General features: G+C 43.9%; 1 protein-coding gene across 4 annotated transcripts in view; it reads right to left on the bottom strand.

The window, feature by feature from the left end:
* Dnah14 (dynein axonemal heavy chain 14) overlaps positions 1 to 13,382 on the bottom strand; it is a 242,827-nt gene that overhangs the window by 69,762 nt on the left and 159,683 nt on the right. For 3 of the 4 annotated variants that reach the window (XM_021185047.2, XM_029480569.1, XM_029480571.1), the window contains exons 53-56: positions 11,416 to 11,583; positions 10,479 to 10,571; positions 3,825 to 4,022; positions 2,387 to 2,548 (exon numbers count right to left, since the gene is read on the bottom strand). In XM_021185047.2, coding sequence (XP_021040706.1) covers positions 2,387 to 2,548; positions 3,825 to 4,022; positions 10,479 to 10,571; positions 11,416 to 11,583 — 621 coding nt within the window. The remainder of the gene's footprint in view (positions 1 to 2,386; positions 2,549 to 3,824; positions 4,023 to 10,478; positions 10,572 to 11,415; positions 11,584 to 13,382) is intronic. The other variant, XM_029480568.1, reaches the window with a different exon arrangement.

The following is a 13,382-nucleotide window of genomic DNA, read 5'->3' as shown; positions in this document are numbered from 1 at the left end:
TGTGTGAGAGAGAGAGAGAGACAGAGAGAGAGAGAGAGAGAGAGAGAGAGAGAGAGAGAGAGAGAACGGTGAGTCTACTGCTTAACTTCCCCTGAGGTGGTATGCCTTCAATAACTTACAGAAACTCAGAGTATGAAAGCAGTCAGACTAATTAGAGCTGAAGAGGGAAAGGAGAGATGGTAGGCAGAGTATCTTAGAGCTGGCAGGTTATGACAAGGCAGTGGGAGCTAATGTGTAGGTCTTAGGCTAACCACCAGTTTCTTTTTTCTTTCTTTCTATGGTTAAGGTAACTATTAATTTCATTCAAAACTAGATTTGGCAGCATGCCGCTTTGCATGTTGGGCAAGTCTCTCTGTGCCAGGAGCAATCCAATGTCCTGGCATGAGAGTACAGACACTAGACTGGTGCTGAAATCTGTCTGTGAGACTCAATTGATCGTAAGATTGCACTCAGCGGCTGTGGCCGAGTCCTTGGCAGGACTGGCTGCAGGACACAGATCACTTTCCTTCTGTTTCCATGGGCCACTTGACAACAATACACAGAGCTAGCGTGGTCTCAGCAGACAGCACACTTCCCTTAGCTCAGAGTCCAACAGGTAGAAACCATTGACATCTCTGGGTAACAAGCAACTGTTTGCCACGGAAGTATGGTAAAGCTGAAAACCGGAAGGGCTGCAGGGCTTCCAGGCATCTACTCATCTTGTTTGTCTCCCTCAAACATCTGGATTCTAGCTCTGGGATCTAAAAAATGGATGCTCTTTTTAAACTCACTGAATGAACTAAAGGAATTAGATACGACTTGAAGATCATGTACAGGATTATAAATATAAATTTACCATGACTGTGGGGCAGTGGGCTATGCACAGACAGTCTGGTCTCCAGTCGAGCTGAGGTGTGGAACCCAGGGACCAGGTGGTGATAATTCACCTACATGGGACGGCAGGCGGTCCCTCATGTCTCCTGGAACCCTGGCTCCAGTCAAAGTTACCACCCCCACAGCCTCCAAAGGAGAGACATGACTTTTAGTCATGTACACAATGTCCCAAGCTTCTGACCCTCAGGCTAGACTCCTCCCAGTTACCTAGCAACAACAAGATAACAACCCACCATAAGAGGGGCTGCTTGGAATTCAACGGGTGGATACTTCATTCCTCCTTAAAATAGGGAACAAAATACCCATGAAAAGTGTTACAGAGACAAAGTTTGGACCTGAGACGAAGGGATGGACCATCTAGAGACTGCCATACCCGGGGATCCATCCCATAATCAGCCACCAAGCCCAGACACTATTGCATATGCCAGCAAGATTTTGCTGAAGGGACCCTGGTATAGCTGTCTCTTGTGAGGCTATGCCAGTGCCTGGCAAATACAGAAATGGATGCTCACAGTCATCTATAAGATGGAACACAGGGCCCCCAATGGAGAAGCTAGAGAAAGCACACAAGGAGCTGAAGGGGTGTGCAACCCTATAGGTGGAACAACAATATGAACTAACCAGTACCCCCAGAGCTCGTGTCTCTAGCTGCATATGAAGCAGAAGATGGTCTAGTCGTCCATCACTGGGAAGAGAGGCCCCTTCGTCTTGCAAACTTTATATGCCCCAGTACAGGGGAATGCCAGGGCCAAGAAGCAGGAGTGGGTGGGTAGGGGAGCAGGGCGAGGGGATGGTATAGGGAACTTCTAGGATAGCATTTGAAATGTAAATAAAGAAAATATCTAATAATAAAAAAAAGAGGGGCTGCTTGGCCCCACCTTACTCTCTCCTCTCCTCATCCTCTCACTCTCTTACTCTCTCTCCTCTCACTCTCTTACTCTTTCCCTTTCCTCTCTCTCTCTAACCTCTTACTCTAGCCTTTCCTCTCTCTCTCCTTCTTCTCCTTCTCTCCTCTTGGCCATGGCCATTTTCTCTCTCTTTTACCTTCTCTCTTTCCCCCTGCCTTTCTAAATAAAACTCTAAAAACATAGACTGTCTCTGTTCATCAAGTCCCACTGTGCTTGACAATGAGACAGGCTTTCCTCTAATGAGCCACTTCTAATCTCCCGATGGAAGGGCCTTCCTGTGCTCCAGTTAAGGCCTGGACTAAGGACTCTCGCCTACATGGGAACCTCTCTCCCTCTGCCCTCTCTCCCATAACTCTGGGGCCGAGGGTGTCACCCCAGGGACCTTGGTATCAGGGGCTTCCCCTTGTCCAGCCCCCATTGAGTGGGATCAGTGGCTTAGATGCCCACCCGGAGCCAAGTGGAAAGCATCAGGCAGACCTCCCAAGTCTGCCTGACCAGAGCACAAGAGGTCTGGCCAGATGTGGGCTCTTTCCCTCCCCCTCTTCCCCTACACCCCCCTTTGCCTACACATGACAACTTGATAAAATCAAGACACAAAACAGTACCCTTTGGAATAATGAGAGTAAATATTTTCTATCTTCTATGCAAGTCGACTGCTCGGCAAAGGTTCCGACTCTCATAATGATCGAATCCAGCTCCTCATTTTCAAACATATTAGAAATCTTTCCTGCATTGATAATGTAGTTCAAATCTTCCAGAAATGACACCTTCAGGGAAACATACATTAACCAGGAGTGAATAAATCATACACTCTATGTTAAACAGATCAAGAAAGTAACCAATACTACTTAGGATTAAAAGAAACCAAACAAGCCTGACATCTTGTTTTGTTTTGTTTTTTTTGTTTTTCGAGACAGGGTTTCTCTTTATAGCTCTGGCTGGCCTGGAACTCACTCTGTAGACCAGGCTGGCCTCGAACTCAGAAATCCGCCTCAAGCCTGACATCTTAATCCAAACTCACCGGAATAAGCTTCATCTGCCCACCCATCAATTCAAACATGGCAGGGAGACAGGGATACTTGGTACCCAGTGGATACCATGCACTCGGGCACACGGCAGCGAAGCAGTCAGGGACCTTGTTTCAAGCAGTTAAAAGAAACCTTAATATGCCCACATCTGCTTCTGACCAGAGGAAAAGCAAGAAATCGCTTGGTGGAGGTATTATTTTAATTTAAACTAGTCTCTTTCTTTCTCTCCCTTTCTCTCCACTAACTTTCATCTCAGCCTTTGGCCTGAGACGGTTTTCCAGAAAACCATCGATGACATTGGGATGGTAGGCACCGTGCATGGTAGAAACAGCATCTCTTGCAACTAGAAAGAAAGGCTGTTTGTTGATAAGCCTCAAGCAGATCTGTAGGGCAGAATGTTCAGATTTGGGGAAGGAAGAAAACACAGAAAAGGCAGACCATTTAGACTTTTATCTAGTAAATAGAGAGCTGGAATTAGGAGAAAAAGCAGGACAGGGTTTTAAATAATATTTGTAAGTGTATTTTGTCAGAATACAAGTCACATACAACATCCCTGGACACAATTTGTGCAGAGTAGTGGGGCAGCTTTTGCTTGCAAGTAAACAACAATCATGTAAGGAAAACCCCGATGGTGATGGATAGAGGAGAGGAACGCCAGGTACCCTAAGCTGCTCCAGCAGCATAGACTACACACACATCTGTGGAGCAGAGGACAGGAGGAGTTCTGATATGAGGCGCCTGGTTTTGCTTCAAGGAGTAATTACTTCTAATTGGTTGACTAAGATGGAAATGACAAAGATGGGAAAGACTTGTGCTGTTTGTCAACTCAGAACGGCAGTGTGACTGCAGAAACTGCCTGTGGGCTCTGACAGGATGAGCAGAGAGAATCTAGAGGGCTGAATCGGTGAGTGAGCAGGAAAACACACACAAATATGAACCCTCTAGGGTGGGGGTCGGGCACCAGCACCAGCATCACCTCCATCAAATAATAGAGGCATGGGGGGCATGTACGTACGTGCTCTTCTTGTAAGTTGGTCACCATGACAACCGTGGGGGTCTCTTCCAAGCCTGTTTGAATAAACACCTTTTTAAACATTTCTTTGAACTCCGAGATGGCGTAGTTGTGAGAGATAGGCACTTTGCATACTTTGTATTCTGCCAAGTAGCAGGCTATGGTTGCATATGTTTCCTTCCCGCAGCCGTCAATTCCCAGCTTGACAAGAGAAAGAGGTAAATGCTTGATTCATGTGTCCTGGCCTTCGGAATTTAGGTCAGTGCAACACTACTTGTTCGACAAGGACAAGGCTCTAAGTTCTATTCCCAGGGCACACAAATAAACACCCACAAAAACAAAGGAAGCAATTCCTATGTACTTTTTGGGAATTGATTAATAAGTGTTAGTATAAGTAATAATATAATGAAAACAAATAATAAAAATATAATATAGAGTATTTTGATAGGGATATTCACAGTCAGCATATCTCAGGCTATAAGACAATTATCTACATTTGATACCTTATTTTAAAATATATGAAATTTTATTGTACTTATAACCTGGAAAATAGCACGAATTGACTCATAAACCAATAGTGTGTCATTATCCATATCTGATGCTTCATCCATAAGACACTCGGAAGGTGTTTCTTTTAGGCAATAATGTTCTTCAGCAATGATGAAGTTATCTTACACATACATCTGTGAACACTGAGCTGAGGACGTAGTGTGATGCCTGCTTTCCGGACGTGCACCAAGCCATGGGCTGATCCCCCACAGCACACAAAATAGGGCAAGGTGGCATAGTCCTGTGACCCCAGAACTTGAGAGGTAGAGGAAGGAGGATCATAAGGCCAATGTCGACTGAGGCTACAAAGGGTGTTCAAGGCTGGCCTGGGATATGTAAGAAAGACCCTGTCTTAAAAAGATCAAAATTGCAAACATCAAGGTTCAGTCTTTAGCTGTGAAGCCCTGTGGTTTTGACACATATATAGTATAGTGAATTAATGATTCACATATGATTCCCTCTTTAGCAAGTGCTCGGCAACCAACCATCAATCCCTAACATCCCTATGGTTCTGTCCCCTCACCCGCAACCTCTGAAATGCCAGGGGCCAGTCAGTCCTGGCAACGGCCAGGTCCTGAGAGGAGCTAAGGAGTCAGTGATGGAGGGGTGAGCTGGGCACTGAGTGAGGGGAACCTTGTATCCTGACTGCATGGCAGTCAGAGTGCTTCTTGATTTATACAGAACTCTGTAGGCAGGGATAGATTCATGTTCCAAATCATAGATGGTATCATTTTCTGAACACGTGCTTTAACTTCCCCTTGGTCATAAGTTTAGTCATCACTGATAAACATGACAGACAGAATTATGTTTGCATCTTCTTCCCTCATCAGCCCCATAACCCAAGACTCTTGTGGTCTTAAGGGCACTAGACAGAGAGAAAACCTTCAAGCCAGCCTGGACAGATTGCCATGTCCCAAGCAAGGGATTTATCAGCTTTTAACGGTTAGAGAGCTAATTGTCATTAGGCCCACGAAAAATCTTCAGGCTCAGGCTGCTGCAGTTATTTTTAATTTCTGCCATAGTATAATGTTTGTATTTTATAATCTCTGAAGAATTTATTTATATGTCTAATATTGGTGTTCTTTTGCTCCTCGGTCATACACCGCAGTGACCCCACATGAGCTAACTTTTCTAAAAAGGGAGGTCTTAGACTTTGTTCTTTTCTCATTTCTCTGCAGGTTTGAATCCTTGTGCAGGGCAGAGGTGACCCCAGCCAGTCTAAGTTTGCTGCTTTAATTTTCCTTGGGGGGTCACGTCACATGAGGCCCCCAGTCTTATATGCCACACAATTGCCTGAGTGTCTAGTAAAAAGAGGCTTCTGACCTGACCTGCTGCTGACTTTGCTAGCCCAGCAAACCCTGTTTACCTTTCTAAGTTGATTTTGCTCTGATTATCTTCTCCCTGAGTAAACCCAGGGACCGGTGGATGTCCCAAGAATATCTTGAAGTCAGAGCCTCATAAGGAGATCTCTGAGTCATAACCTCCAGGGTGAGAGGAAGACCTTCAAGTAAGGCCAGATAAGGATATCTCCTTAAAAGAGGGAGGGGTGGTATGCTCAGGACTTTCCTGAGAAAGCCTAGAAGCAGTACTCCTGGGAGAAGGTGTAAATGATTCATTAAGAAAAATATTTCTATCAATCTAGTATCCCAAGTTGTACAAATATTAAGAGACTCCAGGCAGGCAACACGTGGAGATCAAGACCAGAAGTGGAAGACTGCTTCCATTAGATATGGCCATGCAACTGAATCAGGATGGAATTGGAATGCTGTAAGTATATCTTTTCCCACATGACCTTATCTCTCACTGCTTCATGGCTTGCGTGTTGGAGAGGTTGGGTGGGTGTTGGTGTGAGTTCATGGCTGCATGTGAGTGGACAGGCTCCTATGCTTGCAGGAGCCATGCACCTTCATTTTTTAAACATCGGATATTTATTTATTTACATTTCAAATGTTACCCTCTTCCCAGTTTCCCCTCTGCAAACCTCTGACCCCTTCCCTTCCCCCTGCTTCTCTGAGGGTGCTCCCCCACCCATCCACTCCTGCCTCACTGCCCTAACATTTCTTTACTCGGGGACATCGAGCCATCACAGGACCAAGGGCCTCCCCTCCCATTGATGCCAGAGAAGGCCACTTCAGCTCCTTCAGTCTTTCCCCTAACTTCTCCACTGGGCTCCCTGTGCTCAGTCCAGATATTGACTGGCCCTTTAAGTTGGGAATCCTCACTCTCTTCTATACCTATTATCCTTAGGTTTCTTCTTCTCATTGTGTCCTGGATTTCCTGGATGTTTTGGGTTAGGAGCTTTTTGCATTTTGCATTTTCTTTGACTGTTGTGTCAATGTTTTCTATGGTATCTTCTGCACCTCAGATTCTCTCTTCTGTCTCTTGTATTCTGTTGCTGATGCTTGGGTCTATGACTCCTGATTTCTTTCCTAGGTTTTCTATCTCCAGGGTTGTCTCCCTTTGTGATTTCTTTATTGTTTCTGTTTCCATTTTTAGATCTTGGATGATTTTGTTCAATTCATTTACCTGTTTGTTTGTGTTTTCCTGTAATTCTTTAGGGGATTTTTATGTTTCTTCTTTAAGGGCTTCTACCTGTTTACCTGTATTCTCTTGTATTTCTTTAAAGGAGTTATTTATGTCCTTCTTAAAGTCCTCTATCATCATCATGAGATGTGATTTTTAAATTAGAGTATTGCTTTTCTGTGTGTTGGGGTATCCAGGGCTTGCTGTGGTGGGTGAGCTGGGTTCTGATGATGCCAATTAGCCTTGGTTTCTCTTGCTTATGTTCTTGCCCTTGTTTCTAGCCATCTGGTTATCTCTGGTGTTAGCTTGTCCTGTTGACTCTGTGGCTTATCCTTCCTGTAAACCTGTATGTCAGTACTCCTTGGAGATCAGTTGTCTCTGGGAGGAATTTGGGTATGGAGAGCTGTGGCACAGGGTCGGCTCCAGGTTGCAGACAGAAACCAGAAGGATCCTGTCCCCAGTTGTTCCTTGCTTCCTATGTCCTGATGGCTCTGGGAGGGTCCCTCTTGGGCCAGGAATTTGAGCAGAAGTGGTGGTCTCACCTGTGCTCTCAGGTGTGTCAGCACTCTAGGGAGACCAGCTCTCTTCTGACAGGATGTGTGTATGGCGAGCTGTGGCACAGGGTCAGCTCCAGGCACAGACGGACTCCACCTTCATTTTTGAGACAGGTTCTTTTACTGGGAACTGGGAATTGCTGATCTAGATAGCCTGGCTAGTCAGCAAGCCTGCGTTCAGTGTTTTACACGGCTGCTGGTGATCAAATTCTTTATGCTTCTGCAGCACACGGTTTAGTGACACAGCCATGGTCTAGTCTCAGCTTACTTATTTTATCTCTGAACATTATTCTACAGTACAAGTTATCACACGCTTGTTGTGGTTCATTTTGGTAACCTTTAGGCTTTGGCCATTATGAGTAAAGTTGTTTTATCATTCATGGGCAAGATCACGTGTGGCTATAAAATTTCTAGTATGGAGGAGCATGCTTGCAGGATCATATATCCAGGCTATGTTTAGCTTTGTAAGACATTGCTAAGCCATCTCTCAGAAGTAACTGTGCCACGTGCATCCCTACCAACAGAACCCCCCGCCCTCCCCCCGGCGATTGCTGTGACTGCTCCTTAGGATTCTGGTTCACTTCATGCTCAGGTGCTGCTATTACCACAGGTTGGTTTCCTCCGTGAGAACGGATTCTGAGGATGTTTTCTTGAGGTCCTGTGAAGCATCTGTTCATTTTCAACTGGGCTGTTGGCCCTTGTGGCTTTCTTCAAGTAAGATTAGGTAGAATTATAAATAAAAACACTTGCATATATATATATATATATATTTTTTTTTTCCATTCTGAATCTGCCCTCTATCTATTTCCCAACTCTCCGGCATGCTGTTTAGCCTCCTCTGAGTCTAGAATCATGAGCTGAATAAGTCTAGGTAGCTTTATGTTTCCCAGACACAAATATTTTGCTATAGCTACTCAAAATGGACTAGAGTCTTTGTCTAGCCTTGGTGTTGGTGTTGCTAGACAGAAAGAGAAGTTGGAGATTAATCCCTCTATTTTCTCAAAGAGTCTGTGAAATGTTGGAATAAACCCTTCCTTAAACAGCTGTTAGAATTCCCCAGTGAAGCTGTTTGACTTTGAGATTTTCTTGTGGGAAGTTTCAGAATTTTTAGCTAGATTCCTTTATTTGTGACCTTAGAACCACGAAGACTTTCAAGTTCTTCAATTTTTCTTAGTGTCTGTGAGAATTCTCAACCTGGCAAGACCTAGAATCGTCTGGGAGACAGGCCTCTGGGCAAGCTTGTGAGGGAATTCTCTTGGTTACACTAATTGATAAAGAAAACTCATCTGGCTGAGATCCTGGCCTGTGTAAACGGAGAAAGGAAATGGAGCGGTGAGCATCATCCTCTTCTTCTGAGGGTGGAGTCATGTGAGCTGCTGCTTCGGGCTCCTGCTGCCTTGAAATTCCTGCTGGGATGAACTGTCTCCGCACTGCAAGCCCACAGGAAACCTTTCTCCTTGAAAGCTGAAGTTGCTCTTGTCTGGGTTTCTTTATCACAGCAACAGGAGAAGAAGCGGAGACGATCCCTATGTAGGAAAACGCCTGTTCGTGTAAGCGATCTAACCGACTATTTGCGGAGGACCCCTTATCGCTGTAACGGCAGTACTGACTTGACTACTGGTTTTAATAACGTGAGTCTCATCTCACGGCACCGAGACTCAGAAGATTTTCTTGATCCTCTAGAGAAGCAACTTTTAGGTTTATTAAAATCCTCACTTGTTTTTCTGTTGCTTCTTTTCTACTCCATTAAATACCATCGTCGTCGTCGTCATTATTACTTGCCTGGGGTTTGATTACCTTTTGTTTCTGTAGTTTCTTTCCTTTTTGTAGTCTACGCTATTGGTTTAAAGTCCTTCTTTTTTTGTATAAGCATTTAGACCTATAGATTTCCTATGGATATTCCTTTAGACATTTATTGTAATTGCTTTCTTTTTTCCAAGGTATTTTCTAATTTGCCGATTTTCAAAATTTATCAGATCTACAGTCACCTTGGAGACAAATGCCAGGGCATGTCTGTGAGGATTTCTAGATCAGGCTAATTGATTTGAGAAGACGGACCATGGTGGGTGTCACCAACCCACAGGCCACAGTCCCAGGCCACACAGATGGAAAGCCTCATGCAATGCCACGCTTAGAAGGGACACAACGTCAAGACAACAGCCGAGTGGGGGACAGATTTACTTTGTACTGTGTTACAGATAACATGTCCATGTGCCAACTTCTTTTTCTACCTTCTCATTCCAAACTTTCCTTTTAATTTTGTCATTAATGTCTTTTTAAGAAAGATTGGTTAAGTAAAAATCTAGCTGTTCTGCATGGGAGATAAAGTCCTTTTTTAAAAAATAGTTATAAATAAAATAGAAATAAATGGTACCCATAAATAACAAATTAAATAATGTGTTTATATAACTGGCTAAATATTATGGATTAAAATTGTTTTATTACATTTATTTTATGTGTGTGTGTTTATGCACATACACACATGAGTATAGAGGTTCGCAGGAGTAAGTTTTCCTTCTCCCATGTGAGTCCTCAGATCACACGCACGTTATATGCGTGCTGGCTTAATAGTGTGGATTTTATTTAGCTTTTCAAAACCTTTTCTCTCTTCTAAGTCTTTGGAAGTTTAAATTAGCTGTCTTGAATTCTCTTAAGAGACAAATCTTTGTGCAGTGGTTCTTATTTCTAAATCAATATCCAAGTTGATGTACTATTTTTGAAGTCAGGATCCACCTGTGTAGATAGCAGATTAACACTAAGATACATCACACGAGGTGGGGAGCACATCTGTTTTCGTCATATCAAGGGCCTTTCCCCAAACAGATAACATGTCCATGTGCCAACTTTTTTTTTTTTTTTTTGCAAACAATGAAGACTAAGATCCTGCTCTATGACTCTATTATTATTAATTATTATTATTAGGGATTTTCATAATTTACAGAAGAATACAGCTTCTGTATGCTGATTGTATTGGACTTTCTGAATTATCATTTTGCAACCTTAAAAACATTTGAATTACTTAAATTCCTACCAGTAACATGTGACTCCCTGACTGTCGAAGGGCCCTGGTAGTTCTTGTAATATGATCTATAGCTTCCTTGAAGAATACAACTGAATGAGACATCTGGCAAAAGAAATATAGCAAATAAACAAATTACAGGTGTAGAAAAGTCAGACATGCACTAAGGTTTTACATATAAGGAAATGGGAATGGGAGCAACTCTTTTTAGTAGCATGACAACCTAGAGCCAGTTTCTACCAACATTTAGAGAAAACACATTTTTTCATGAGACATCACTCATCCCTTGGCTAATATTCTGGTGAGCAGACCTGGGGTTGGAAGAACAGGATGAAGAGCAGGGGAGTGGGTTCCAGGTTGCTCTTCTGTTGCTCCGAGTTGACAGCAGATGGGGAGTAGATGACACTCAGGAAATTGCTTGTGGTATCTGATTTGACAGGCACCTCTGTGTCTGAGTATCTCTGCTCATTACAGCAGTGGAAGAAGAAGAGAGCCACAGCCATCGTGTGTCTCTTACTCTGAACCCTGTTCATATGCTCTCTTGCATTTTTATTTTTTTAATGGTTTTTCGAGACAGGGTTTCTCTGTATAGCCCTGGCTGTCCTGGAACTCACTTTGTAGACCAGGCTGGCCTTGAACTCAGAAATCCACCTGCCTCTGCCTCCCAAGTGCTGGGAGCGCCTGGTGCTCTCTTGAATTCTTAACTCCATTAACTCCACACAGTTCCCTACACCCTTTCCTTGGAGTCAGATGCTACTGAGACAAAGAACAGCGAGGAGAGCAAAGAACATACTTCCAATGTTTCCCCTTTGAAGCCAGAGGAAATGTTCTCCCTTCCCCACCTCAGATATGCACACTTTAAAATATGTGTTCTGTATTTATACATGTACACACATGTGGGCATATGCATGTTTAACATTCTTCAGGCTTTCATGGGATGTGTCTTTACCTCCAGAGATGATGAACCCAATTTCTGTTGGAATTTGGTAAGGATGCTCAAAAGTTCATTGTAGTTATCGGTGTTCTGGTAGACCCTTTTCCGGTGAGGCCTGTTTATATCCATGAAGTCCACAAATAGGACTGGCTTGTTCATCAGACTCTCGTGACTCCAGTAAATCTATTGTGAAACAAGAATTCAATGAGTATTCAATCACTATTCCAATTCCATTGTCTTTACATTGAAATCCCATCTTTTACTAAGACCACAGTCTATCTGTCATAGAAGTTTCTGGTGGCGCAACCTCAGATTCAGGCTCTTAACCCATTTGTGTGTGTGTGCTTGTGTGTGTTTCTTTGAGCAGACACACTTGTAACCCTCTCCTCAAAATAGCATTTAAAAAAATGCTTCTAATAAAATACACTGTTACAAAGGAAGCCAAGAATATTGAAATAGAGTTGTGCCCATGAACTGTCCTCAGAGTTCTGAACTTGGGCCGAGGGTGCTGCGGTTGGAGTCAGGTGCCCTGTGGCTCCACTGGCAATCTGGGAGGGTGACTCTCCCTCATTGGCTGTCAGCGACCACCCCAGGCTGTGGCTTTGCACAGCTGCATTCCTCTTTGCATGCTTTTGGCTCTCTTTCATACCAAGGTGACAAACTCTCTCCTATTTCTCATCATTATCCTTTTCTCTAAAACCAGCCAGAATCGATGATTCTTTCCCCACTCATTCACTGCATGGCTGTATACAGTGGTTGGCAGACCACCAACATGCTCTCCTGTGGCTTCTGGTTTAAGGTGGCCATGGGCAGTCTCCACCCATTCCAATACTCCTTAGCATGTGCCTTGCTTGCTGTCTAGACCTGGACGTTCCTAATGGACATTCAGGAGTCACTTGCTTAACCACTAATGGCTAAGAGGCTATATGACACCAGATGTCCTGTGTTTGAGTGATGATGTCACTTGACCAGCTGGTAACTGTGTGTAACCTTACTTACAGTGCTCTACACTGTTGGTCAAGTGAGGATAATAACAGGGCCTCCATCGCAGAGGTGTTATGAATGAATATTAAAGAAGGATGGATGCATCAAGCTCTTGAGTCAGCACCTCATGCATTGAGCCCCCTGTTTAATTAGAGTCACATTTCACTTTCCTAGAAAGGCAACTGAGTGATGCTCATGGCAATAATTCATGTCCTTGTGTCCATGAGGACAGTTTGATGTGGTCTTTAATTTGGGGAATACTGGCTTCCTCTGCCACCCATGGGCTGATGGTTGCTAAGGGAAATCTGGTTCCCATGAACTCGCTCCCTCATCAAGCACTGCCTTTGTATCTGCTCCTCAGTATTGTGAGATGTGAAAGCAGACTTGTGTGTGGCGCTTACAGGACAGCCAGGAGTCCTCCCAGGGTGGGAGTAATGAGCTTTCTTCTGATTTTCATTTTGTTAGTCTGTCTATCCCTTCACCCATTCTTTTAAAAACAAAACATTCTTATTACATGTGGGGCGGGGGGAACATGTGACATCAGCGGAAGACTTGTTGGGGGCGGGTTTCTCTCCTTCCACCTTTACGTGGTGGTTCTGGGGCTAGAACTCAGGTTGTCAGGTTTGCAGGACAAACACTCATCTGCTGAGCCGGCTGGTCAGCCCCATGCCTTTCTTCCTTCTTTACTCGTTCAACCTAGATATATTTGTTGAATGCTTATATTAAACTGAATTCCAGAGATTTATCAAGAAATAAATCAGTGATTCTGTCCTCATGAAGCATGTAGACTGAAAAGAGCTAAGACAGGTCTGTGATAGGAAAGTCCAACAGTCTTACAACATACAAAGAAGCCTCTAGAAGGAGGCTGGCACTGGCCAGAAAAGGTTACCAAAATGTGGAAAGCCGCTCCCACATTCGCCATTACAAGATGGCACATGAGCTGGGTGTTTGAACAAGTAAAAAGGCTTACTGCACATGTCTCTGGATAGTCCCTGTCC

This window comes from Mus caroli, chromosome 1, assembly GCF_900094665.2.
Source record: "Mus caroli chromosome 1, CAROLI_EIJ_v1.1, whole genome shotgun sequence".
NCBI classification, from domain to species: domain Eukaryota; kingdom Metazoa; phylum Chordata; class Mammalia; order Rodentia; family Muridae; genus Mus; species Mus caroli.
This window is presented reverse-complemented; position numbering and strand designations above follow the sequence as displayed.